The sequence below is a fragment of the Nelumbo lutea genome, chromosome 6 (genome assembly GCF_056320005.1).
Source record: "Nelumbo lutea isolate HS-2025 chromosome 6, American lotus-T2T, whole genome shotgun sequence".
NCBI lineage: Eukaryota > Viridiplantae > Streptophyta > Magnoliopsida > Proteales > Nelumbonaceae > Nelumbo > Nelumbo lutea.
In genome coordinates, this window is record NC_142689.1 from 72,182,238 (window position 1) to 72,205,823 (window position 23,586).

At 38.1% G+C, this 23,586-nt stretch overlaps 2 protein-coding genes and 1 pseudogene across 6 annotated transcripts; 2 read left to right on the forward strand and 1 right to left on the reverse strand.

Moving 5' to 3' along the window:
- Positions 1-455: 455 nt before the first annotated feature.
- Positions 456-1,432, forward strand: LOC148849618 (protein MIZU-KUSSEI 1 pseudogene; annotated as a pseudogene). Its single transcript, XR_016101475.1, has one exon. The product of XR_016101475.1 is annotated as a protein MIZU-KUSSEI 1 pseudogene (transcript).
- An 8,946-nt stretch (positions 1,433-10,378) lies between these two features.
- On the forward strand, positions 10,379-19,871 carry LOC148849619 (Serine/Threonine-kinase, putative (Protein of unknown function, DUF547)). Of its 3 annotated transcripts, none has more exons than XM_088951663.1 (10): positions 10,379-10,545; positions 11,330-11,447; positions 11,728-11,809; positions 15,795-16,118; positions 16,836-17,218; positions 17,730-17,829; positions 18,589-18,648; positions 18,728-18,814; positions 19,163-19,291; positions 19,365-19,871. In XM_088951663.1, exons 2-10 carry the CDS (start codon positions 11,365-11,367, stop codon positions 19,680-19,682), a joined length of 1,566 nt encoding a protein of 521 aa, XP_088807789.1. In that variant the 5' UTR covers positions 10,379-10,545; positions 11,330-11,364; the 3' UTR covers positions 19,683-19,871. The 3 variants fall into 3 exon arrangements, with proteins under 3 accessions (XP_088807789.1, XP_088807788.1, XP_088807790.1); XM_088951662.1 differs by having other exon boundaries at positions 10,399-10,940; XM_088951664.1 differs by having other exon boundaries at positions 10,474-10,940; positions 19,163-19,581.
- Positions 19,872-19,996: 125 nt separating this feature from the next.
- LOC148849620 (protein DETOXIFICATION 33-like) lies at positions 19,997-23,372 on the reverse strand. 2 transcript variants are annotated; one of them, XM_088951665.1, is made up of 8 exons: positions 22,609-23,372; positions 21,906-22,447; positions 21,703-21,792; positions 21,458-21,514; positions 20,952-21,190; positions 20,620-20,738; positions 20,370-20,456; positions 19,997-20,255 (listed from the first exon to the last, which is right to left on the reverse strand). In XM_088951665.1, exons 1-8 carry the CDS (start codon positions 22,846-22,848, stop codon positions 20,157-20,159), a joined length of 1,473 nt encoding a protein of 490 aa, XP_088807791.1. In that variant the 5' UTR covers positions 22,849-23,372; the 3' UTR covers positions 19,997-20,156. The 2 variants fall into 2 exon arrangements, with proteins under 2 accessions (XP_088807791.1, XP_088807792.1); XM_088951666.1 differs by lacking the exon at positions 21,458-21,514 and having other exon boundaries at positions 22,609-22,974.
- Between the last annotated feature and the right edge of the window lie 214 nt (positions 23,373-23,586).

Consider the following 23,586-nt stretch of genomic DNA (forward strand, 5'->3'; position numbering starts at 1 on the left):
TATCCACTAAACGACGTAAATAATAAATCATCTAATTCATCCATTTTCGGCTGTTATCAAACTGGCCCTTTAATACATAAAGAATTCTAAAGGTTGATATTCTTTCTTGATTGTTGATTAGATAAATATAAAGAATTCGTTTTACCTTTTCTTGGTGTGGTATAGACGAGAGAGTTCGATATCTCCTTCCTTGGGGGTGTGGACAATGGACAATTGGACACGAGAGGAGAAGGGAGAAGATCAAAGAGACAAGGAAGCGAGGTCTTTGGTCCTCGTCCCTCTCAGCCTTTGTAATTTCATGCGCGCCATCCAAGTCCATCCAAATTGGGCCCCACACACCCTCGTGGTCAGAATTATTGCCCACGATTCCTCGGCCCACCAAGATATCAAACCCTCTTTACACGCCTTCCTCTCCCTAGCCCCCCTCCCCTTATTTAACACCCCTCACACCTTTCCTCCTACTAAGTTTCTCTCTTCACTTCTCTTGTGATCTTCCGTCTTCGCCTTCAACTACTTGATTTTCAGCCCCTAATACTTCATAGTTCATACTCACCTCTCTCTCTCTCTCTCTCTAGTATTATATATCTTGTGACTGAGATCCATAATATATACCATACCAAGATGAGGATGGTTGATTTGGGAGGCCAAAGAGGCCCTATATACATCATCGATACACCTACGGCCGTGGACTGCGGCCGGGAGGTCAGATTCCGGCGATCGTTCAGATCACTGGTAGAGTGCATGGTTCCATGTTGTGGGTTCCAACCATCGGACTCCGTCGACAGTGATAGCGACTTGACACATGGCTCGACTGTGACGGGGACCTTCTTCGGCTATCGAAAGGGACGGGTTAGCTTCTGCCTTCAGGATGATTCAAAGAGCTCTCCTCTCCTTTTACTGGAATTTGCCGTGCCTACGGCTTATCTTGCCAGAGAAATGCAGTATGGGTTGCTTCGAATTGCACTGGAGTGCAATCAAACAAGGGCCCGGTCCAACTCTTGTTCTCTGTTCAGTGTCCCGGTCTGGTCCATGTATTGCAATGGCCGGAAGGTCGGGTTCGCGGTCAGGCGTCAGATGACGGAGAGTGATGCCACTACTCTCAAGCTCATGCAGTCTGTGTCTGTTGGTGCCGGGGTGTTGCCGGTGGAGCCCAAGTCTGAGGATGGGGATCTCATGTACCTCAGAGCGAGTTTTGAACGGGTCATTGGATCGGCTGACTCGGAATCGTTTCACATGATTAACCCAGATGGTAGTTCCGGCCAGGAGCTAAGTATATTCTTGCTAAGATCATGACACCTCAACTTCAGACACGAAATCCCAGAGTGTGACGATGATGGCAGAACCCTGTGGGTCCCTCTACCCCAGAAAGAAAGAGATACTTGTATGATATTCCCAATTCTGAAATCCAAAGTCCATGGTTCATTGGTTCTTATTCTTTTTCACAGCTACTGCGTAACGTACTACATAAATACCACTTTTTCTATTTTCTCATTCTGTAAATACGATTAGGCGTATGTGGCTGGGCTTGTGCTTAAATTTTGGATAGATTTAGGCCTCGTTTGCTTACCTATATCTCGGGCAATTGATTAATTTTTCATGTTCGATTGCTGGAGAATATCAGTGTTTTGGGCAATCGATGCATTAAAATCTCTCAGCAAAGTCTAAGCATCCATGCAACTGAACAGTGACACCGCAATTTGACCGAAAAACTCTTACCTGATAATCATTTATCCAAATAAACACATAACTCGGGTACCGGAAACAAACGAGCCTTAATAAAAGGAAAATGTCCTTTGCATAGACACTCTTGTAATTAGACCCATTTCATTTGGGCGCCCATAGTTGTAAATTGTGAGGTCCAGCCAGGATGAGGATGGGTGAATAGGGATGAAATCCTTTTGTCCCCTGCCTACGTAACCGTGTCTTGGGGCTTTTGTAGCTTGTAACAGCCAACAAGCCCCCATTTAATTTGATGCCAAACAAAAAGGTGTTCTGAGAGTACGTTGTGGTCCTTAATCAGATATGGACATGCACACGAGGGCCAGGACCATCAATTCTTTGCTCTTACACCTAGAGATGTTAGATGTAGGGAGTAGTGGGTTATTTGAATTTATTCTGACTCCTTAGGGGCAATTCGGGGATATAATAAATATGATGAGACCCAGACACCGGAAATGTGTCTTTTACATCCCATGTGATGAGTTTTCCCGAAGACTGTGGTAGGGTTTTGGTCCAGGATCGCTGTTGTCTGTCTTTGACTCTTTGAAGCCCTTACTGATTAAAGGCCCAGTCCATTAGTAGTAGACTACAACTCTAGTCCTTGTTTTGGGGCATTGGGCAACGACCACATTCCTCTTCATCAATGGACCACTCCATTTGTACCCTATTAACCTACACCTTGGCCAAATAATTCTAATTGCTTTTGGCTAACAAACACGGGCGGGCCTTAATGTTGTCTTGTTTTGAAATTTCTGAGTTAGCCATATATATTCAATATTTAAAGTATCTATACTTTTGTGTGATATATCATATCATATCACGCATATCGTATCGTATTTTTTTAATATATGATACATCTATTTATTGGTATTTTCAGGAACCCAAATAAAAAATAAAATGAATGATTTAAAATACCAATACACCTCTGCCGATATATATACTTTGAACCATGCATATATTTAATTTGCAAACAAATGTATCCATGTCATTGCTCAACATCAAGGGTAGTAGGTCATTTGTAGATTTTAGATGTAGCTTTAACATGCAAAAATCAAGCAAATAATGATATGGTCGCCCCCAAAAGGGAAATATCATCAAATTCAAAACTCTAACTCTAATGAAATCAAACACTGTCAATTTGTGAATGATTTTATAGCTTCATGGTCGATGGTAGTGCCTAACAGCTAAATGTGGTTGATATTTTGCAATCAAACAGATCGAAATATCTTTTATTACTGCTCCATATTGAACCATCTGGCTTCAACAGACAACAGTCCTTTATATATATATATATATATATATATTATTTTTCTTTCTGGAATATGCATCACCACATTCGATGCTTAATTACCATATATAACACTTTTTCTATGCATGAATCATGATATCCAATTTGGTGACAACCCCCCGCTACATTGGTAGATAGGACTAACTAACTACCTTGGCGCATTGTTGGAGCAGAGGATGTGATGGAAGCTACTTCAATTCCACCGCCCAAAACAAGATGTGGCTGCCAAAATCCCCCAACTAATCTTTGCCATGTTTTATCTTAAGAGTCATTCCATGTGTATGATTGATTCAATATTTATCATGGCAATGGGATGGACAAGGGAAAAACGACAGGAGACAGTTGGCTTATTCTATCTTTTTCACACACAAAATAAGAATAGCAAAGGAATTGTGATGATTTGAGCACGTCTTCATCCATGATCCATCCATCCAGTGAGCGGCTCTCCCATTGGCCATTGGGTTTGGATACCTCTATGTGGGTAGAAGGATGTTCATAATTTTGCTTTTTTCGATCGGTTGCTTGAATTGTAGAGTCAATACCCATAAGCCCACATATGACTTATTATTCAATTGACAGTGTGCTCATTGAATGAATCATCACTCATGATTAAACACCAATATTTTTCTAGATGAACAATATACCCTCTCCCCTAACTTGATTATTTGGCTTGAAATCCGTTTTTCACATCGGCGCCCCACCTAGTTATTCGAGCTCGGCTTGTCAAGGTAGTATGAGGTCCGAGTTCGGTTTAAGCTAGAATTTTGAGTTTGAGTTCAACTTGAAAAAATGTTTTAGAAAAATAAAAAATATATATATAATATTTTTTATTTGATATTTAAGAAAGTAAAAATTATAATAATTAATTATTATTATATATAAAAATAAAAATATCATATATATAATATTTTTATTATATATTATTTTCTATAATTTTATTATTATTATTATTATTATTATTATTATTATTGTTGTTATTATTATTATATGTATGTATATATGCATCATAAATATGTAACTATTTAAGCTTGAATTGATTAATAAACGAGCATGTAAATTGTGCTCGAACTCGACTCAAAGATCGGTTGAAACCAAGCTGAGCAGAGCTTTTCATGAACCAAGCTCAAATAACTCATAGAGAACTCAGTGGAAATGTTCTCAATACACGCTGAAGATGTACATGTTGGGCGCCCCATCTCTGTGGAGCGCTGATGTGATCTCCTTGGACTTTTTGGGCTTGGGGATGTTGGATTTTTTTGGGTTGCTGCAACATGTTCCTTTTGATTGTCTGGGCTTGTCTTTTAGTTTGGCCCAGCTTTCTTATTTGGGTTGTAAAGGTATTTTGGGCTTGGAGATATTAGTTTTTTTTTGGGTTGTGAGCCCAATGTATCTTCTTTCTTCAGTAATACCGCTACTCTTTCTTCTGGGGTACATGTAACATGTTGAGTTGCTTGACTGACTAGTTAGATTAAGATCTATTTGAGCTATAATCGGAATCGGAATCAAAATCAAAATCTTTTGAAATTGAAATTAGAATGATCTATTCTTATAATTTATTTGGTTTATAAAAGAATTAAAATTGAAATTAGAATAAGTTAGACTGGAATTTCATTCTCAAGGAAGGAAATGTAGTTCTAGCAAGAATTGAAATGAAATTTCTAATTCCACCAAACTAAATAATTAAAATCAGAATGACTCATTTCGGTTCCAATTCCAGACCCCAATCAGACAGCCTGGGCTTTCCTTGCGCGCCTGACATATATTATCTCACCCATGACCCAACCCAATAAATACATGGAGCAATTGGGAGCTAGCTTCTTGAACATAACACGTTACCCCATTCTCAGTCTCTTCCTTGTCTTTTTGGTCAAGTGATTATTGATTGCAGCAAATATTGGTTTGGTTTATACTCCACCGTCCGTCCCCCCCCCCATGGTATGGTATTGGTAGGCACAGCAAGTTCCGACATAGCCTACCTTGGCCAATACCGGAACTATATAACAATTAAGGAGTCAGTGGGAAGGGAACCCGAGAACGTGTCACGCAGGGAGAGCCCTATGTAGAGTGTTGACAGCCCAGGCTGCACATTGTTTGAACAGGTACAGAACAGTCAAAAGTTTTCTCGCTAGTCGCTACGGAACATGACCCCACGTGAAGGTGAAGAGATGGCGTGAGCAAATCGGTCTGATCTGTTCATTTCATATCACACTTACTTCACATCTTTAATATGCTTCCTTATTGTAAATAGTAACGTATTCTTTCATTTGAAGCTTTTTCCTCGTATCCTTTGGTGGTAATCCATCCAGCAACGTCAACCCACTCATCCCCATTCAAGTATTGTGGACCAATGATCTTGGGATGCTTGGGCTTCTGGCTGTGGTCCTCTGTCTCTCAGTCTCTCTCTGGGTTCTGGTAAAATGCAAAAAGATCAAACACATAAAATCCGAGAAACCATTATTCAGTTTATTCTAATGGTGTCTTTGTTTGTACTTTGCAAATCGACGGACACATATTCATGGGTTTCACTTTCACCTAACTCTCGAAATTCAAACAAGGTTCCTTTGTCGCGACTTCCATCTTCAAGCAAACAAAACAAAAACTTCACGCACTTTCAGCATTATTTTGCTACACCCAAGCAATAAGCCTCCCCAACTGCTTTTTAAACAAACTACACCCCGAATCAGTACTACTGGATATCAGAACATGCAGCAGAAGATACCCAGAACGTAACGCAGCTGATGACCACCTCGATCTGCCCAAGAAGAAGAAAACATAAAATAATTTCGTAACAACACAATTACACCATCAGCATCTGGGCTCTTGATCAATCCCGAAAGAGGTTCGTTTTTGTTCTCTTCCTCTTCCCCTTCTTCCGTTTGTAGTTTACGTGAATTTTCCATATTACTTTCTGTGTTGTCTCCAACCCATGTGATAATTAGACATAAGAGTCGATCTGTCAAAGTGAAATCTCCCAACGTTCTCACCATTTTACTTAAGCAGCTTTTCTTAGCTAGCTAGCTAAGTAATCGTGTTTAAATTTAACCAACATTTGGAGGAGACATGCCAGTACTGCTCCAAAGAGAATATTTCTTTTGCTTTAAGGTGGGTGCATGGGTTTACGGTTAAATGCTTTTCCTTTCTTAAAGTGGGGATTCATTTTTTGATCAGTAGGTGGATATTGATTTGGGCTTCACATTTTGATAAATGGCATACTCCTTGTGAAATAAACAAGTTGGAAGGAGGGGGTGGAATATCTATTAAGGCCTTGTTTATATTTACCGATTATTTAATACAGGTAAATTAATTAATGGGATAATTAATTAATTTTTCCATGTTCAAATTCCAATATAATGAATCCCACAAAAATTATTTTTCCGGAGCGGAGAGTATTTGTTACCTGGGGGACCGACACTCTCTTAGAGGGTATCCAAAGTCTTAAAATCTTTGGTCAAAGTCATTACCAAGCAAGCATCGGTGTGACCTAACACTGTCACCACAATTTATCTAGATAACTCTTGCTTGGGAATCATTTGCCCTGATAAGTGTATTAATCAAGTAACGAGGCCTAATATTCTTCATTGCTATCATCATCGTTTTCAAAACTGGACCACATCGGATGGTCAAACTAGAAAAATCGGGAGTGGATGACTTTTTAGGTCAAATTTACCATAGGAGCAAGTACTCTTGTATGTGTTTGGTTTCACGAGAGTTTATAGATGGGGTGTTTTGTTGGGTGTTTCAAGTAATACCTCATAAAGCTATCTTCCACCTCAGCTTACAATGATCTAAGTAAATATTTTTATTTTAATAAACGCAGGGGCATTGGGAGAAACCAAAATTTGAAGTTTCCTCCAACTCCTCATAAGTCCAAGTGTTTTCTCTTTTTTAATGTTTATTTGATAAACATTTAAACCAAATAGTAATTTCATACACAATAAACGTCAATGCCTAAATGGTACTGATACTGTCACATTTTTCTAATAAACACCCATAGAACCAAACATAGCCCTTGTATCTCTATGATGCAATAGTACCATTAAAGCTAGAAGTAGTACTCCTCCATTTGGTTTTGCTAAGCACATGATGTACACATATTGTCAACAACTTGAAATACAAAACATAAGGAGATTCAACCAGGTTATTATTTGATATTATTCTATTCTCTAAAAGCCCATGAAATTCTAAGGCTGCATTTGACACATCTTTCCATGCAGTCTTTCGGTGTGTATAAGCGGGGAAGACTGATTTTTGGTCTATTTCCATTTGGCACACGGAAGATCTAGCCACCAAAAGACGGAACGCCGAAAATATGCGAAAAACCCATTTTGGGCTGATTTTAGGAAGCTCCAAATGAAAATTTTCACATTTTTCGCATTTTATTCTCGCGGAGAAAGGCGCACGTCAGCCAAACATGCTTCGAACTGTTCAGATCTTCATACAAAAGCTCAATGCGTCTTTTGACGGTCAGAACTACCAAAAAATCTTCCCAAAAATGTGCCAAACGATCCCTAAATCTTGGATTTGAAATTGGGTTTTTAAGAAGTTACTAAACCACCTGTCCCTCCCTTATTTCGTGGATCAGGACACAGCGTCAAACAGACCCTATTCAGTGCCGTAGCAGATAATCGTTAATATAATGCATAATCATCTAAGGCCTCGTTTGGTTTGCAGGAATAAGGATCTGAAATTGGAATTGAAATGGACTATTCTGATTCTAATTCCAACTGCAAACCAAACGAACTCTAAAATTATTATATTTTAATTGGATAGTGGACCAAAGGTTGCTTCTTTAAATGGTAAAAAACCCACAGATAATAAAGCAAACCAGATGGTTAATAATTGTATAACTATGCTTAAATTTGATACTGATTCAGTGGTGGACCACTGGACCCGGGGCCCCATCTATGGCCTGTGTGAGATCCTGAGCCCAGACCCTTGAATGATGGGCCCTGTTTCTGCAGGTAGACCCAAGGGGGTGTGTTAGCATCTAGAACAACTCGGTGTAGGACATTTACAGGTGTATGGGCATGAGCCTTCTACATGATATATAATGCCAACATCAATTATCAATCTAGGCTGTGTAGATAGATGAGTTTATCAATGTTTAATTTTGACTGAGCAATCATCAAACTAACTTGGCTTTGCTAATATCTAATCACGTTATATATATAAAATTTTAAGCTGTTGGATTTGATTGAAAAGAGTGTGTAAAGTGTGTTTGGGTTGGTGGCAATTAATGAATTAAAACATTGGTGGAGTTCAACATCTTTTCATCAAATTCTTAGTGGTAAGTGTAACTAATGTACCAAATCTTGGACACCATTATTTCTTATTTGATACTTGATCCACTGAAATACTTTATCAAAAGAAAAGTAAAATTGCTAAAACCTCCCTGAAGTGAAGTTCCTGACTTTTTCTGAAATCTCCTTTGAAGTTTGATAATTGCAGTAGTTGCTCTGAATTTTTTAACATGGTAGCAAGTAAATACCTTCTATTCGACATGAGGCATGAAAATGTTCAAAATGTCTAAGCATTTACTCTTGACCAATATGTTTATTTTCCAAATTTTTTCTCCTTATCAATTGCTATCTCAAAGTCCTTCTAGTCTCATTTTCGAAATTGATTTATTTTTTAAATTTGCCCCTAATATCAATCACTCAAAGATAAAATTGCAATTTAAAACTCTTTTTTCTGTTGTTCATAAAATCTGTATTGTTTTTTGTGAAGAAACTAGCCCCAATAGTAATAACGTTATGAGTATTTTAGACATTTTCCGTGCCTCCTATTAGAGGATTCTATTGAAAAAAATCTACTTTGAATATAAGTTCAAGGGAGGTTTCAACAATGACCATAAATTTTAGGAAAGCTTTCAACAATTTACCCAAAAAAATCCACTGAATAGCTTTTTTCCCTTTTTTTTTTTTTGAGGTTTAATTATCAAATGTGTGAAGAGGTGATTAAAACTGTCGTTATGAAAGTAATTGCATTTACTTTTTCTTGGTAACGGCAAACATAATTTTAGTTAACAAATCCTCTTAAACGGTTTAAATTTTAACAGAGTTTAAGTAAAGATTTCTTCTTCTTATGGAATAATTTCAAGAACCTCAAAATCAAATGAATATCAATGAAACGGCTATTTGTCATTATTGGAAATCCCTGTAAAATGTCTTATCATCATCATCATATCAATGGAATACTTATATCATCCTCAGATTTTTTTTACTATTTTTTCTCTCTAAATGGGTGTGAATTTCCTTCCTCCAAACCTTTTTCTTTCTTTGAAAACGACAATCAATAGACATAATTTGGCATTCTTTCAATATATATTTTTGGAGTGTGGGGTGCCTAACAACGTCTCAAATAGATATCCGCCGTGTATTGAGAACATCTTCCGTTGATAGTACCAAAAATGATGATACCATCATTCGGAAGATGTTGCCATAAAAGGCGAGGATGTTTTGGGACGTTGTGGGGCGCAGATCTGAATTCATATTTTTGCTTTAGGACTACGTCACCTTCTTACGATTTCTTTCCTAAAATCCTCCTTCTTCTTACAGTCTGTTGCCTGTTGGTCAGAACTTAGAAATTGCTTTTAGTCAATGACGTTTTCTCTTTTGAGGCCCCCCCCCCCCCAAAAAAAGCCCAACGATTCCAATTTTTTTCTTTTTCTTTTTAACCCCTTACACGTGATCAGTTTGGGAGTAAAAAGTAAGTATTTATTAAATAAATACTTAAAAATAAGTGTTAATTGAAAAGTACTTATTTTAATCTGGAGCAATATAGATATTTCCAAAAGCATGTAACGGCCACAAAGAAATAAATACTTATTTTGAATTTTTTTTTCTATATTCAAATAAATACTTAATAGTGTGATCTGACCCAAAATAAATACTTGTTGGAATGAATACTTTTAAGCACTCCCGAATTTAACCTTAGATGTTTCATTTACAGAAGGTATGTATGACTTCAAATCTACCCTCACAGAATGTGCTCCCAAAAACATTCTATAGCATATCTCAACTGTATATTAGGAATATCTCTCAATGACAAATATGATAAACGTTGTCAGTACACGCTAAAATGTACACGTGGGAAGTTTTTGATGTGAAGTCGGCATGTACGTGGGACATTGTTTGAGTAACGAGGATCCACCTTGATTGAGAGATGGAGGACCCACTTGAACCGATATAATGTTCCTGTCGTGTGGTTAAAGATGCACAAGAAAAAAAGAAGGAGATGAAAATTTGTTTTCATTTCATTATTCATTATAAATTTGGTTAAAGATGCACAACCGAGGACCCACCTAATTTTTCTGCTTTTGTCTTCATTTCATTATTCATTATATATCTAAGTTATATCCAGGAATAGGATACCCAGATCAAAATTTGACTCTCTTAACTGTTTCTTTCGCTAATCGATCCAATCTTTCGCCATTAAGAAACCAAAACCTAATGATAAGATGAAATGTTTTTATGTTAGGCAGAGCTGAAATACCTGCTCTCCCACTGCTTCCTTCGTCATCATAACTGCTCACTTCTGTGAGTTCTGTCCACCTAATAAGATGTGATTTATATTTTTTAAATGATATTTTTCTTAAGGCAGTAACAGTGGCCCCCTCTCTCTCTCTCTGTTGCTGAGACAATTAATGCCTGGTTCAACTCGCTCTGGTGGGTCGTCCGTCCTCCAGAAAATCTCTTGTTTGAACACCCGTTGGAAGATCTTTTGCAAATTGCAATGTTCCTGTTCATGATAACTCCATAGTCGCTCCATCTTTTCGAGATGGGTCCTGTGATTTTTTATAGATTCCGTTGTTTGGAAGCTTGGTAGTGCCTCTCTGCTGATATCATTTCAGTGGGTTCCCCATTTCTGCTACTGGCAATGCCTTCTTCTTGATCCTTTTTGATTATTTCTTCTTCCCACACAATATACTAAGGTGATGAAGCTCTCTTCCTTCTAAAGATTCTTCGTTTTGGCTTCATCCTGTATGTATTCAGTATTCTCAAGTTGTCTGTCAGAATGTTTAGAATTTGACTTCATGCGAGGTTCCTCTCCTTTAATTTTACCCTTGGCATTATTGCTCTTATTGTTTTCATCTGTGGATTCCCTTGTGTTTTTCTTTTGATATTTGAAGTTGAATAAATGGTGATTATTATTTTTGCTTGTGTTTTTTAGTGGTAATAAATACCCTATATGTCATCTCCTACTCATTGCATATATTTGTTCTTTTATTCGAGATTGTCGGGAGATCATATAGTAGCACATTGACATTTATATGGTTTTCCCCTTCTGTGGTAGCTGAAAAAAATTACAATTTCCCTTCAGATTCTCAGGAGATATCAGAATAGCAGCCATAGACAATGCTGCATGTTAATTGCCGCTCATCCTCTTCGTGTTCTTGTCCTTCTTCTACCATTTCTTCCCCACACTTGAGTTTGCAGAGGTAAGCATTAGGAGATTAGGCAGGGGTTCTCGATTCTCAAAAAATGGATACGATTACGAGTTGTTGTAGAGAATTAGTTGTTGTTTTCTGGGTTATTTATATTAGTTTAGAAATCATGGAATGCTCTCAGAATACTTGGATATACTTCTAGTGTTGAAAAGTAATTGATTCTCAATCAAGGCTTTTTAATTTGATTAGTAGCCATCCTTTTCAACGCTTAATTTGATTGAGTGTATTAAAATGTCTCATTTCTTTGTCTTTGTTGCGTTTGACATTGCAGTTCAATTTGCAGCTGTCCTGATAATTGTTTGCACAATGATATGCTACATACTTCACCACAATTATCCTGTAGTTCTGATTCTGTAAGTAATCCTACCCCTTTCTTCACTTGTTTTAGTTTTGTGCCAAAAGATGAATATGATCAGAACATTCTAGGTTTTCTCTTAGTTCATTATTGTTCACTAAATCAAATGATCAAGGCCAGATATTGTGGCCTCCAAACTGGGCCTATGATAGTGTCCTAGATTGAAGAGCTATGTCCCTTTCTTTTGACCTAAACTTCTGACCAAGGGACATTTGCCTCCAGAACTAGTAACAGCAAAGAATTATTGCCTTTCTTTTCATACATTGAGCATTGTAAATTAGGATTGTGTATGCCACTTATCACAACACTAAGGCTTTACAATCTCTTTTATCATCTTTTATAATTGGGAAACCATGAGAGGTATGATATTGAATGGAAATTCACTTCCTTCTAGTCATATGGCTGTAGAATATGTAGAATATTGAGTGACAGAAAAATTATATGATTCCAGTAATTGATTCTGATAATATCAGTAATTGCCTGAAGTGCTGGTGCAAAATAATATTTGTGATCATGAACAACAGAAGGTATAATACATGTTGATCTTTAAGGGAGGCTGAATAGACCAGAGCCTTCTACAATTTTCAGCTCACAATGGTTTGTCCAAGTCATATCTTGCTTCCAAGAATTTGGACTGCACTCATCCTGTAGCCAAATTATGGCATTAAACAGAACGGAATGGCAAAACAGTATTATTTTAGCCAACCGGCCCAACCCCATATATCTGGGATAAGGCTTGGATGATGATGATGACATGGTCTATTTCAGAGCCCTAAAGAGATAAGGTTTCTTACCTAGTCTTGTATGAGTTGTGTTTTTGGAATATTGCATCCTTGCATTGAATGGCAATCCATCCAACATAGAAAAGTGCTCAATTATAGTGGTGCTTGGTATCATGGTGTTGTGCAGGTGTTGTTGAACCATTTTGCCACCACATAAACACCACATAGGAATTTTCACTTTACCAAACCAAAATCCTGTTTGGTTGGGTTGATCAAGTACACACATTTTGTACTATTCTTTTTTCTTGGGTTATGTGAATGTGCATTTTGAAGGAAACACCATCTGGAAATTTCCTGCACAAGGGGGTGTTCCGGTGTTGTGTGGGCGGTTTGTCCTATGTGGTGCACAATGGCGCCTAGTGGTGCTTATGTGTAATAAATAACGATTTAGCATTCTACTTGGTACCCATTTTTTTTTTTTTTTCATTTTCCAATTCTTAAAATCAAGTAAAAACACAACATTCATACAACACACCAAGGTTCAAAGTATCGACACGTATCGGGCGATATGTATCATGCTGGTGGCTTCCCGATATGCCCCTACAGGGGTTGTATCAGGTCAGCCACTGGTTCAGAGGGTAGTCGGGCCTTAAACCGGACCCTCTGAATTGATTTTGAAAAAAAAGTGAAACATAAAAAAAAAAGCACCGACACGGGCCGATACACCCTACCAGCGTATCGGCCCGTGTCAATATTTAGAACCTTACAACACACCAATACTAAACACCCTTTCCATTTTGTTAATTTGTATATTGGAATGCATTGATGCTTACTGTAGATGTGGTTAATTTCAGTTCCAAGAAATGGTTTGAAACTGTTGTTAAGAAACTACCTTTAACTCCTAAAAACTGTCACTGCCAATTACATAAAATGTTAGATCTCAGAAAAAAAGTTTTATAAACTTTAAATATATTAAAAATAAAGAGTAAAGTACTATTCTTCTAAACCCATGTTGAACATTTCTGTGTTTTGTGCCTTTAAAATGTTGTCCTTGTCATGGTGTAAGGCCATGGAGTGCGGTCTATGCTCTGAAGGTTTGAGGGGGATGACAATCTAAACCGGGGGGAGGGGGGGTAGAGGAGAGGAGCTGGCCAGACCCCAGACCCCCAGGGGGCTGCCTATATACCCTCCAACAAGGGATCAGGCTGTTGTAGTTAGATGTTGAAATTTCAAAGGTGAGACTGAGAGAGGTTATCAAAAGAGTCTCAGATCTTAGATCTTAGGGCCTAATGTGGAAAAGGAAATTTTGACACAAGAAGGAAACTTATGCGGTTTGAATGGGTAAGAATGTGCCATGGATCCTCTCAGGGGTCCCCTATTTATGGATTTCCTTGGAGATTTTTCTTTCTGGAAAGGAGTTGAATTTGTTACATAGTTACCCAATTTGCACCACTTGCATTTTTGTTGGGATCTCACCACGTGCCCAAGCAGTTACCTTAGTGTCTGGGCCTTTGCCCCTTCCTAACGTGTGCATGTGAGGACATGGGTTGCTATGGCCCTTTTAAGTCCATAAAGAAATTGTGACGAGAAGTTGAACAAAGGATAATATGATGAGAGGCTAATTGTGATAGTGCGATGTGATGGGAACCTGCAATACGAAGCTGTGAAACAAAGTTGCGATGTAGAGTTTGTGAAATTGCGATATGAGAATGCAAAGCTGCGATACAAAATTTGTGAAAAGATGGGTTTCACTTGTGCTCAGGCATTGTCTCTTCCATTGTATATCGCAAGAGGTGCGGTGGCTAACTCTACATACTTACACATGGTCTAAAGACTCTAAACTAACTAAATGCATAAAGTTGTCATTTATGGGACAAGCAAAGAGGTCATGTGGTATATGCTAATTAAAAGGTCTATTTTCCAATGTTGGTCTTAGCTACTAGGGTCTCGAGAGGGGTGGATAGTGTGGACTGGAGATCTAACCCTCGACATGTTTTTTGCACAAAGTGGCATCTCTCAGACTCAAATCCACATTCGCGTGCTTGTCAACCTAAGGTTTTTCCATTACACCAAGCAATTGCCCCTTGGTTTATGCTATTTTCTAATTATATTCTTTTATTAACAAGATCGAAGCCATTGAACAAGGTGCATTTGCAAAGCTAGAACCATAAAGAGAACCTTTAAAATCATAAACAGGTAATGGGACTAAGAATATATGCATTGTCACCACCACCGTCATCATCATCTAACCGTCCCAACCATATGGGCTCGGCTACACAAATCCTGTTTCACCATGCCATTCAGTTTGATGGAAAATTTGAATTTGCAGTATTGGAGCAATAATGATTCATGATTAAGAGATGCCCCTAATTGACTATTGCCATTACCTAGGATTAGTCATCCATAGAGGAGGAGAAATTGAAGAGAATCCATAATCTCATTTAATTAGAGCTTATTGTTAAGATGGAGGAGCGCATATGGCATTTGTCGTGTTATCTTTATACAAATAAGGCTGGAAGGAAAGTTCTATAAGATGGTTATAATAAGATCAGAAGTGTTATAAAAAGGGTCATTACATGGATGTACATGGGTAAGTAAGATATTTTGCATATAAAATGCTTATAAAAAGACTTGATGTTTAATTTTAAACATCAATTGGTTTAATAAGGCTTCCATTTGATTTTAGGTATTCATATTCTCAATTGCTGTTGCTCCACTGCTCCTTTCAGATATTGTAAATAAAACAAAATTGTATTATGCTAATGCTACCCATTAAATTTAGGTGATGCAAGTTTTTATATAATGTATCTTTTAAAATCTAATGTAGTATTTGTTCTAGCTCGGATGTTCTATACTTGGCATATCCATGTGTCCATGCATATTGGTTATTCAGTTTCTAGAGAGCATTATAATTACATGGATCCAGTGATCTTCTCTTCATTATTTCTTTGTTTCTTTGTTTCTTTATGTTTATTCTTTGTGGAGGATGCACAAATCCAAAGTTGTAGTTTGCAATCTAAAGGCAGGATGGAAAAGTTTTTATTAGATTGGATAGGTAGCTTCTTTGATAGGGATGATAAATCTTTTAACTAGATGACTTCCTAGAAATATATTCTTTATTGACCTTTGGATGAGGATACTCTTAAATATACCCTTGTGTTTATGGTTTCATTTATTCATAAGGGTTGACAAGTTGATGTTTTATTGAATGTCACTCTGTTTTCAACTTGTTGAACTTTTAACCATGGGGTTGTGAAACAGTCTGCTGCAGAACTGATCAAGGAGATTGCAGCACTTGAGGTGGAAGTTACGCATTTGGAACGACATCTTCTTTCACTATATCGGAAGGCTTTTGAACACCATCTAGCTACCTTGCCTTCCACTATCATAGAAGAGGGCTCTAGACCTGACCTGCCATCTAGGACAGAATCTCTTTCACAGGACAAAAGAAATGAATTCTGTTGCCATAAGGATGCTGATGTGCTCAGCAATGACACAGTGGAGCATAATGGAGTTGCCCCTGAACATGGTTCCATTGGTTCTGATAATCCCAGTCACCCTCCTCCAGATGTAACACCTAGAATGGTACGTAGGCCTTACCCATGAAATTGTATGCAACATATGTAGTTACTCATTCTCAATGTGTTACTTTTATTTTGAGGTTAACAAGAAGTATTAATTTATTCCTAATGAAGTGCTTATGAAATATGAACTAATATTTGTTCTATAATATTTTCTGCAAGAATATTGCTTAACCTCTACTTTAGGCCTTAAAAAGAATTCAACTAGAGAAGCTACTGATTCTCTAGACTTGATGCTGGCCAAGGAGGCAGCTTTTAAATTTCACTTCAATGCTTAGGTTTAGTTTCTAGAGAACATTTTCTAGCAACTAGATCTGGTCAAGTGTTTATGAAACGCATTTTGTCAACTGAGTTTGCAAAATAATTGCCAGCTTAGAGAATGGAAAAATAGATTCTTGAACTAATCCCTGGTGAAAATGTTTAAAGATAATAAGCCAAATGACCTCTTAGTAAGAAGCTCAAATTATCGAGTCATATATATAATAATACTCCATGCTTTAATTTATTCCTTTTGTTTGTACTCCAGAAATCTTTCTTTTAAAGGTGTATAGAGAACCTTCTTATAAGAATGTGATCCTTTTTTAGAGAGAGAGAGAGAGAGAGAGAGAATTTTCTTTATTATTTAATCTTTTCTAGGTTTACTCCCCCCCCCCCATTTTTTCTTCATTACTGAAGCAAAAGAAAACCTTACATGCCAGGTTTATGGTGCATCTTTTTACAGGATGGCAAGAATGATGATTCAGGGTTCCGCAGCCTTGCAGATTACCTTGGTGCTTCTTTGATAGATGAGATCCCTGAAACCCCAGATAGACTTTCTGAAGAAATTGTAAGATGCATATCTGCTATTTATTGCAAACTAGCCAATCCCCCTCTACCCCAGATAGGCTTGTCAGCATCTCCAACTTCCTCTTTGTCCTCTTCTAGTACCTTTTCACCTCATGATCACTGGAGTTCCGGATACAGCGAAGAAACTCCAGAGAATCCTTCTCAGCTTAAAGTGGAGAAGGATAAGAATGAGCCACATGATGCAATGCTAGAAGTTTTGAAGATATGTGTAGATGATGAAAGGTTTAACTATGCTGCTGCCATGCTTCAAAGGTTTAGGTAGTCTACTCTCAACTTGCGCTGAAATTCTTGTGCATGTTTCATTTCACTGCATTATCTGGAGGATCTGTTTATCATGATTTGTACTTTTATATTCTTAACCCTTCTTATCAATATAGTTTTCTGTTCTTTCAAGTAAAAACAAACTGATTCAGGAAAACTGAAATGGCTAAAGCTTTCTAGACAGCACAAATCTTCTTACTACCATTTCAATCTTCAGCAAACCGAAAATCCCTTCCATGACCACAAAAAACAGAAAGAAAAGAATAATGGTCCTTCAACATAAACCAAACAATAAGTCTATCCAAAGCAGTTCTTTTTCTTTCTTGTACATGTCCAGCTTAGAGATTTTGTTGGTTGTGTTTATATTTGATTTTAACCCTCCTAGACCTTCCATTTATCCATTTAACATTCACATCTTAGCTTGGCTCATTTTCTTAACAACTTTCACAATGAAAAAGTTTGCCAGACCTAAAGTTTCTAAAACTGTACTAAACCTAAAGCTTTATAGGTCACTGGTTCAACATCTTGAGAAGGTTGACCCGAGGAATATGAAGCGTGAAGAGAAGCTTTCTTTCTGGATCAACATCCACAATGCCTTGGTGATGCACGTATGTCTTTCAAAGCTGATCTTGAAATTTGTTTTGGTAATTTATGTTCCCAAAGTTGCTGATTATTTTATGTCAGTTTGAATATTCTGAATATCAGAGTATTCCAGGTCATATCACACTATGCCTACCAGGTATTTTTACAATTCACAGAATCCCATTTGGTAGTTTTTCTAGGTTTAGATCAACTGTATGAGAATATTGAAGCCATCAAATGCCCCACATTCTTTTGGACAGTGAGACAACTGTTAAATGATCCATACTGACTTCACAATATATGATTCCAAGCATCTGACTTTTAAGTCGGAAATCCCTACATTAAATTAGGTTATCTTTTTTTTTGGGGGGGGGGGGTGGGGGAAGGCAGGGGATGGGACTGGAAAAGGATACTAAAATCCTTTAAGTGATGCTAAAACTAGCGGATTTGGTGATGGCCTGCCACACCCACAAAAAAAGATACTAAAATCCTATAAAACAACAGGAAAGGTGGCAAAGAATCCATATTCTAGAATTTGTGCAGCTCAATTTTCAGAGGAAACACCAGAATGCAAAATTAGCAGATTTTGGAATCCTTCATATTTTCCACCCCAGTCCAAACAGTCTTGTAAAGTCACATCCCCTGAATGCATGACAAAAGTTCTTTCTATTGAGACTGCTGTTTAGTCTATAATAGTGGGAAGAAAAATTTATGATGTTAATCGGGTTTGGCTATTCAACATGTTCAATCTGTAAGGCAGTATCTCAGCAGTTATTCTTTTGCAGGCATACTTGGCATATGGAATACATCATAATTGCATCAGAAGTACATCCATGGTCCTAAAGGTAATACTCTGAGTGCTAATTTTCAGGTTATAATTATTCATTTGACATTCACTTCAGATTTTTCAATTCTCATTTCCAGGCATCATATAATGTGGGGGGACATTCAGTAAATGCTTATATGATACAAAGCTCCATCTTAGGATGCCAGTTGCGCCATTCATCACCGGTATGTTCAATTAGTACATATATTTAGCACCACAGACTCAGATGCAATTCTGGAATTAATATCTGTGAACCAATTAGCTAATGGAAGGGAAAAACAGAGAAACTGGAGTTGTAGACAAAATGAGCTTGATTACATGTTGGTTTCAAGTAAATATAAGAGCAAATTTCAAGTTAATTGAAGACTTACACTAAAAAATACAAGATCGTTCTATAAAGAGACATGATGTGCATGGGTTGTGTATTCCCTCCATTTTCAATAAAAGATAGTTCATGTTACTGATCATAAACAAATATAAGTTCAATATCTGAATCTAGTTTTGTTTTACATGATGCCTTGCAAATTGTGCAGTGGCTACAGACATTGTTCTCACCAGGAACAAAGTTGAAAACAGGGACTCGCAAGCATATCTATGCCCTTGATTACCCTGAGCCACTCGTTCATTTTGCACTTTGTTCAGGGGCCTATTCTGATCCTGCGGTACCTCTCTCTCTCTCTCTCTCCACTTTAAATTAACTGCTAGTGACTTGCCTGTTGATTCATTATTTGTTAGGTCCGAGTCTACACAGCAAAGAATGTGTTTCAAGAGCTCAGAGTAGCCAAAGAAGAGTTTGTCCAAGCTAGTGTCCACATCCAGAAGGGAATGAAGATTATCCTTCCAAAGATTATTTACTATTTTGCTAAAGATGCTTCCCTAAATTTATCTGGACTTTTGGAGATGATACATGAATGCGTATCAGAAACCCAAAAGAAATCTATTGTAAGATGCATTAAAGGAAGGCTTGACAAACACATTGCATGGGCACCACAAGATTCTGCCTTCCGGTACATGATCCACAGGGACTTGGCCAAAGAAAGAGTATTCATGTAATCAGCCTTTGCTCTGTAATCAGTCATAAATTTAAACTCATATGTTGTAAGAGTTACTACCTTCATGTAAAGTCATTGTTAGTGATAATACCACACCTTGGGAAATGATTGATGGTGGGAGGACTCCAATCAAACATGGTGCTGTGCTGTTAATATGTACTAACAATTATGAAAATAAGCTTTTCTTGAATTGGAGTCTGGATACTCGCTTTGGTGTAGGCTGAGGCTGAAACATGTTAGCCACGCACGGCACCTACTTTCACATGTGCAAATTGGAGTCCTTTCTTATGCAAATTAGCAATACGCATCAACCAATTTTTGTCAAGGATTTAGTCTATTTTATATCTCCTGATAACTGATAACCCACATTAATTGTAATTGGGAAATTTTCTTTCATTGGGTCCATTCTTTCTCTCTCTCTCTCTCTCTCTCTCTCTCTCCAGTGATCTAAACATTGAACATGTACCCACCCTATTTAGGTGGTGATGTGAGTACCGTTGCTAAAAGATTCTTCATCCCCAGGATCTCTTGTTGACTTTTCCCATGTTGACACCCTGTCTTGTGCTGTTGATGCCTGCACTCAAAGACATGCATTGCCTAAAATCATAAACTTGGGGCTCAAAGGGACAAAACAAAGCTCAATACCATAAAATAAAAAATGCTGGTAGGCCCATTTGGATGTACTTGCCTCTTTATTCCAGTCTGTCCGCAATGTGACTATGGATATGATTATGAGTTGAGCCACGAACCCGAGTAACATTCCACCCCAGATGCCCTGTTCATTTTCATTTCCAATTGGTCATACCTTAAGTTATTGACATATATAGATCAAAATATCTCTGTTCTCTTCTCCAAGGAGTAAGGAAGCCCCATTATATTGATTATACCTCCTTACTCTAATGGAAATGAGAGAGAGAGAGAGAGAGAGAGAGAGAGACCTTGATACCAAGATTGAATTTGTAACCCATGATAATAGCTGAAGTGAGCCCAACTAGGAAGTAGCATCCAATATTGATGTAGGACACAATGGCTTGCCAACCAGCTCCTATTGCGACTCCTGATTATAAAAACCAAACGACAATTTTGAAAGATATGGGACTCTGGGTTGTGCCTAATTTTGCTTTATTGTATTCAACTGAGCAAATGCTGATTACAATTTACAACTCGGGCTCAGCAAGTAGGCCTAGGCCAACCCCAAAACGGGACCAACCTATATCTATACATGTAATTTTAAATGAAAGTGATGAAAAGAGAAGTTGAAATTGCTGACCTGATAGAACTGGTTGTACACTCTCGAGGACGATGGTGAGTCCTAAGAACCAAGAGATCCTTGATACTTCCTTCCTCACCTGCTCATCATTTGTAAAAAGTACGGGGAAACTAGTGCGAGTTATCAGAATTACAAGCATGAAAGCAATGCCCACCATGAGTGATGTTAACACCGTCACCATCACCGAAAACTTGGCAGCTTTTGGGTTTCCTGCTCCAAGTTCATTTGACACCCTAACGCTGTGAAATTACAAAAGATAAAACAATGGGGGTCATTAACATTTTCAGTTTGCCAATGTTCCATGGATGACCTAGCTGTCTACAGCGTGTAGTTAAGCGGAAATGCTACTCCAGCAGGAATGGAAATGAAATTCTGATTCTGCCCAATCAAACAATTGAAATCAGAATAACCCATTTGAATTCCAATTCTGGATCCTACTCCCACAAACAAAATGGGCCCTGGGGTCAAGCAGGTTGTTGTAATACTTGAAAAAGATGGGTTCTCACCTTACTGCAGCCATAAATCCAATTGGGACTTGCACAATCCATCCATCCAAATTCAAGCTATACAAATTAACACAATTTGGTTAAGTGAAAAAGCAAGTTAGTAATTAATATTCAAAGTTTGATGTTAACAAATTAAATTTGTTTTATCATGGGAAGGGGGTAGGAGTAGGAAGAACATTTGGGGTGGCCCGAGAATAACTGAGGCAAACAACAATTGGTTGTAAAAGGTTATTAATTATACTTACCATATGGCCATGGCATCCACATACACTTCTGCATTAGACTTCAGATGCCCCACTAGCAAAATCAAAATCATTACAAACCAGTATTCCAAACTGCAAAGTAAACAGAGCAAACTTATCAACTTATTGGAAGGCCCACAGTCCACAGAAAATGAATATCTCTATCTCCAGTTCCACCCAAGATTTAATGAATCTGAGGGACCTACCATAGCATGATGGCTGAAGCCATGGAGAGCTTCACAAACCCATATAAATCCTTAAAAGCCAACCATGAAAAGCCAGTCCAAGCTCCAGGGCATGTCCCGGCTAGGATGTAAACCAACTGCATCAACACTAGCAACCACCATGCTAAATTCAGTGTAATGGCAGCACCCACAAGTCCCCACCCCAGCTTCACGATACACAACCAGCTCCATATTACATGGATTGCTAGGCAAATACCCGACATCCATGTCATTGCCATGACCTTACTCTGTGCTTGCAGAAACTTCTGCATTGGAAAGTTCCATGCATATGCAAAGTACTGTGGAATAATCCATATAGAGAACTCCCCAGCAACTTGGGAAATCTCAGCAGTTTGTCCTAGGAGCCGTAGGATCGGGGCCGCGAAAATGAAGACCGGGCACGTAACCGCCGCGGTCACACTCAGGATTATCCATGATCTTTGCAAGTATATGCCCATCATGTGTAGCTGCCCTGCTCCAAATGCTTGTCCACATAAGGTTTCCAAAGCACTTCCCATGCCCATCTGTAACAAACAAATTAAAGGGATGTCATCTAGTCATGTTTAGAAACCGATCTAATACATACATCCATACATCTATGTTATTGAAACAGAATTTTCTTTTAAACAAGTATAGCATCTATCTATACAGAGGGTCTAGTCAGTCTAGACTTCTGATTAGTTACCAAGAAGCCGTAGCCAATCCCGGAGATGACCAAGTTCCCGATAGCCACTGCAGCAAGTTTAACTGCTCCGAGATGTCCCGAAAAGGTCTGTGTGATTGCAAACAGAGAGAATTGGAATACAGCGATCAAAATTGAAGGTCCAGCAAGAAGCCACAACTTCTTCCACTCTTGCCATATCTTGATCGATATTGTCTTTGATCTAGACTTGTAATCGGACCCTACTAATGGCGTAGGATCCATGGCCCTCTCGGAAGAAACTTTTCTCCAAAGTAAACAAAAGATGTAAAAGGTGAAGTGGGTTTGTCTCAAATTTAGTAGAAAAGGACATAGGAGGGATTGTTGTGGATTTGGGGACTTTGGGAGAGTTCTAAGAGAACTGGATCTGTCTCAAGACTTAAATAGACGATTCGTCTCATAGACATCTATTTCCATATGGAAGAATTTGTCCCGTTTGCTGCTGTCCAGTTTTCAGTTAGCACCAACAAATCAAAAAATCACCTATCTACCAGTCTGAATTTGTGAATTTCTTCTTCTCACATTGTGTTACATGGATAGCTGTTAATGTTACATATTTCAAGTATACACAATTCAAGGAGAAAGAACTGCAGGTCTGCAGCTGTGCCGCTGTGTTAGTGTTACATATTTCCAAGTATACACAACTCAAGGAAAAAGAATTCAGCTTTGCTCAGTGTGGGGCAGCCTATGGAGTGAGTCCGGATTTGCTTTTTGTAGCCATATATTGGAAATACTTCCCGTACTTGTATATTATATTGCCATTCATGGAGAGAGATTCTAAATACATCTGCTGTAATATACTGTGAGGTTGGTGTGAATCCCATTCAAATTCCTTTGGAGTATGTATAGACTGGTGGTTTAGAATTTTATGGTGGGTAGTAGTGGAATGGGGAGTGTTTTGAGGGTTCAATTTTCACCAAATCCATTGAGGGGACAGGGACGTACAGATGAGGTCAATCAGGG

What these genes read in the sequence shown, in the direction of transcription:
- LOC148849619 (XM_088951663.1), top strand. Translation starts at nt 11,365, where the DNA reads ATGCTGCATGTTAATTGCCGCTCATCCTCTTCGTGTTCTTGTCCTTCT. An exon ending in CCACACTTGAGTTTGCAGAG is followed by an intron (nt 11,448 to 11,727) that starts GTAAGCATTAGG and finishes TTGACATTGCAG; the next exon opens with TTCAATTTGCAGCTGTCCTG. An exon ending in ACAATGCCTTGGTGATGCAC is followed by an intron (nt 17,830 to 18,588) that starts GTATGTCTTTCA and finishes ATTCTTTTGCAG; the next exon opens with GCATACTTGGCATATGGAAT.
- LOC148849620 (XM_088951665.1), bottom strand. Translation starts at nt 22,848, where the DNA reads ATGGATCCTACGCCATTAGTAGGGTCCGATTACAAGTCTAGATCAAAG. An exon ending in GGATTGGCTACGGCTTCTTG is followed by an intron (nt 22,448 to 22,608) that starts GTAACTAATCAG and finishes TGTTTGTTACAG; the next exon opens with ATGGGCATGGGAAGTGCTTT. An exon ending in TGTACAACCAGTTCTATCAG is followed by an intron (nt 20,739 to 20,951) that starts GTCAGCAATTTC and finishes TTTTATAATCAG; the next exon opens with GAGTCGCAATAGGAGCTGGT.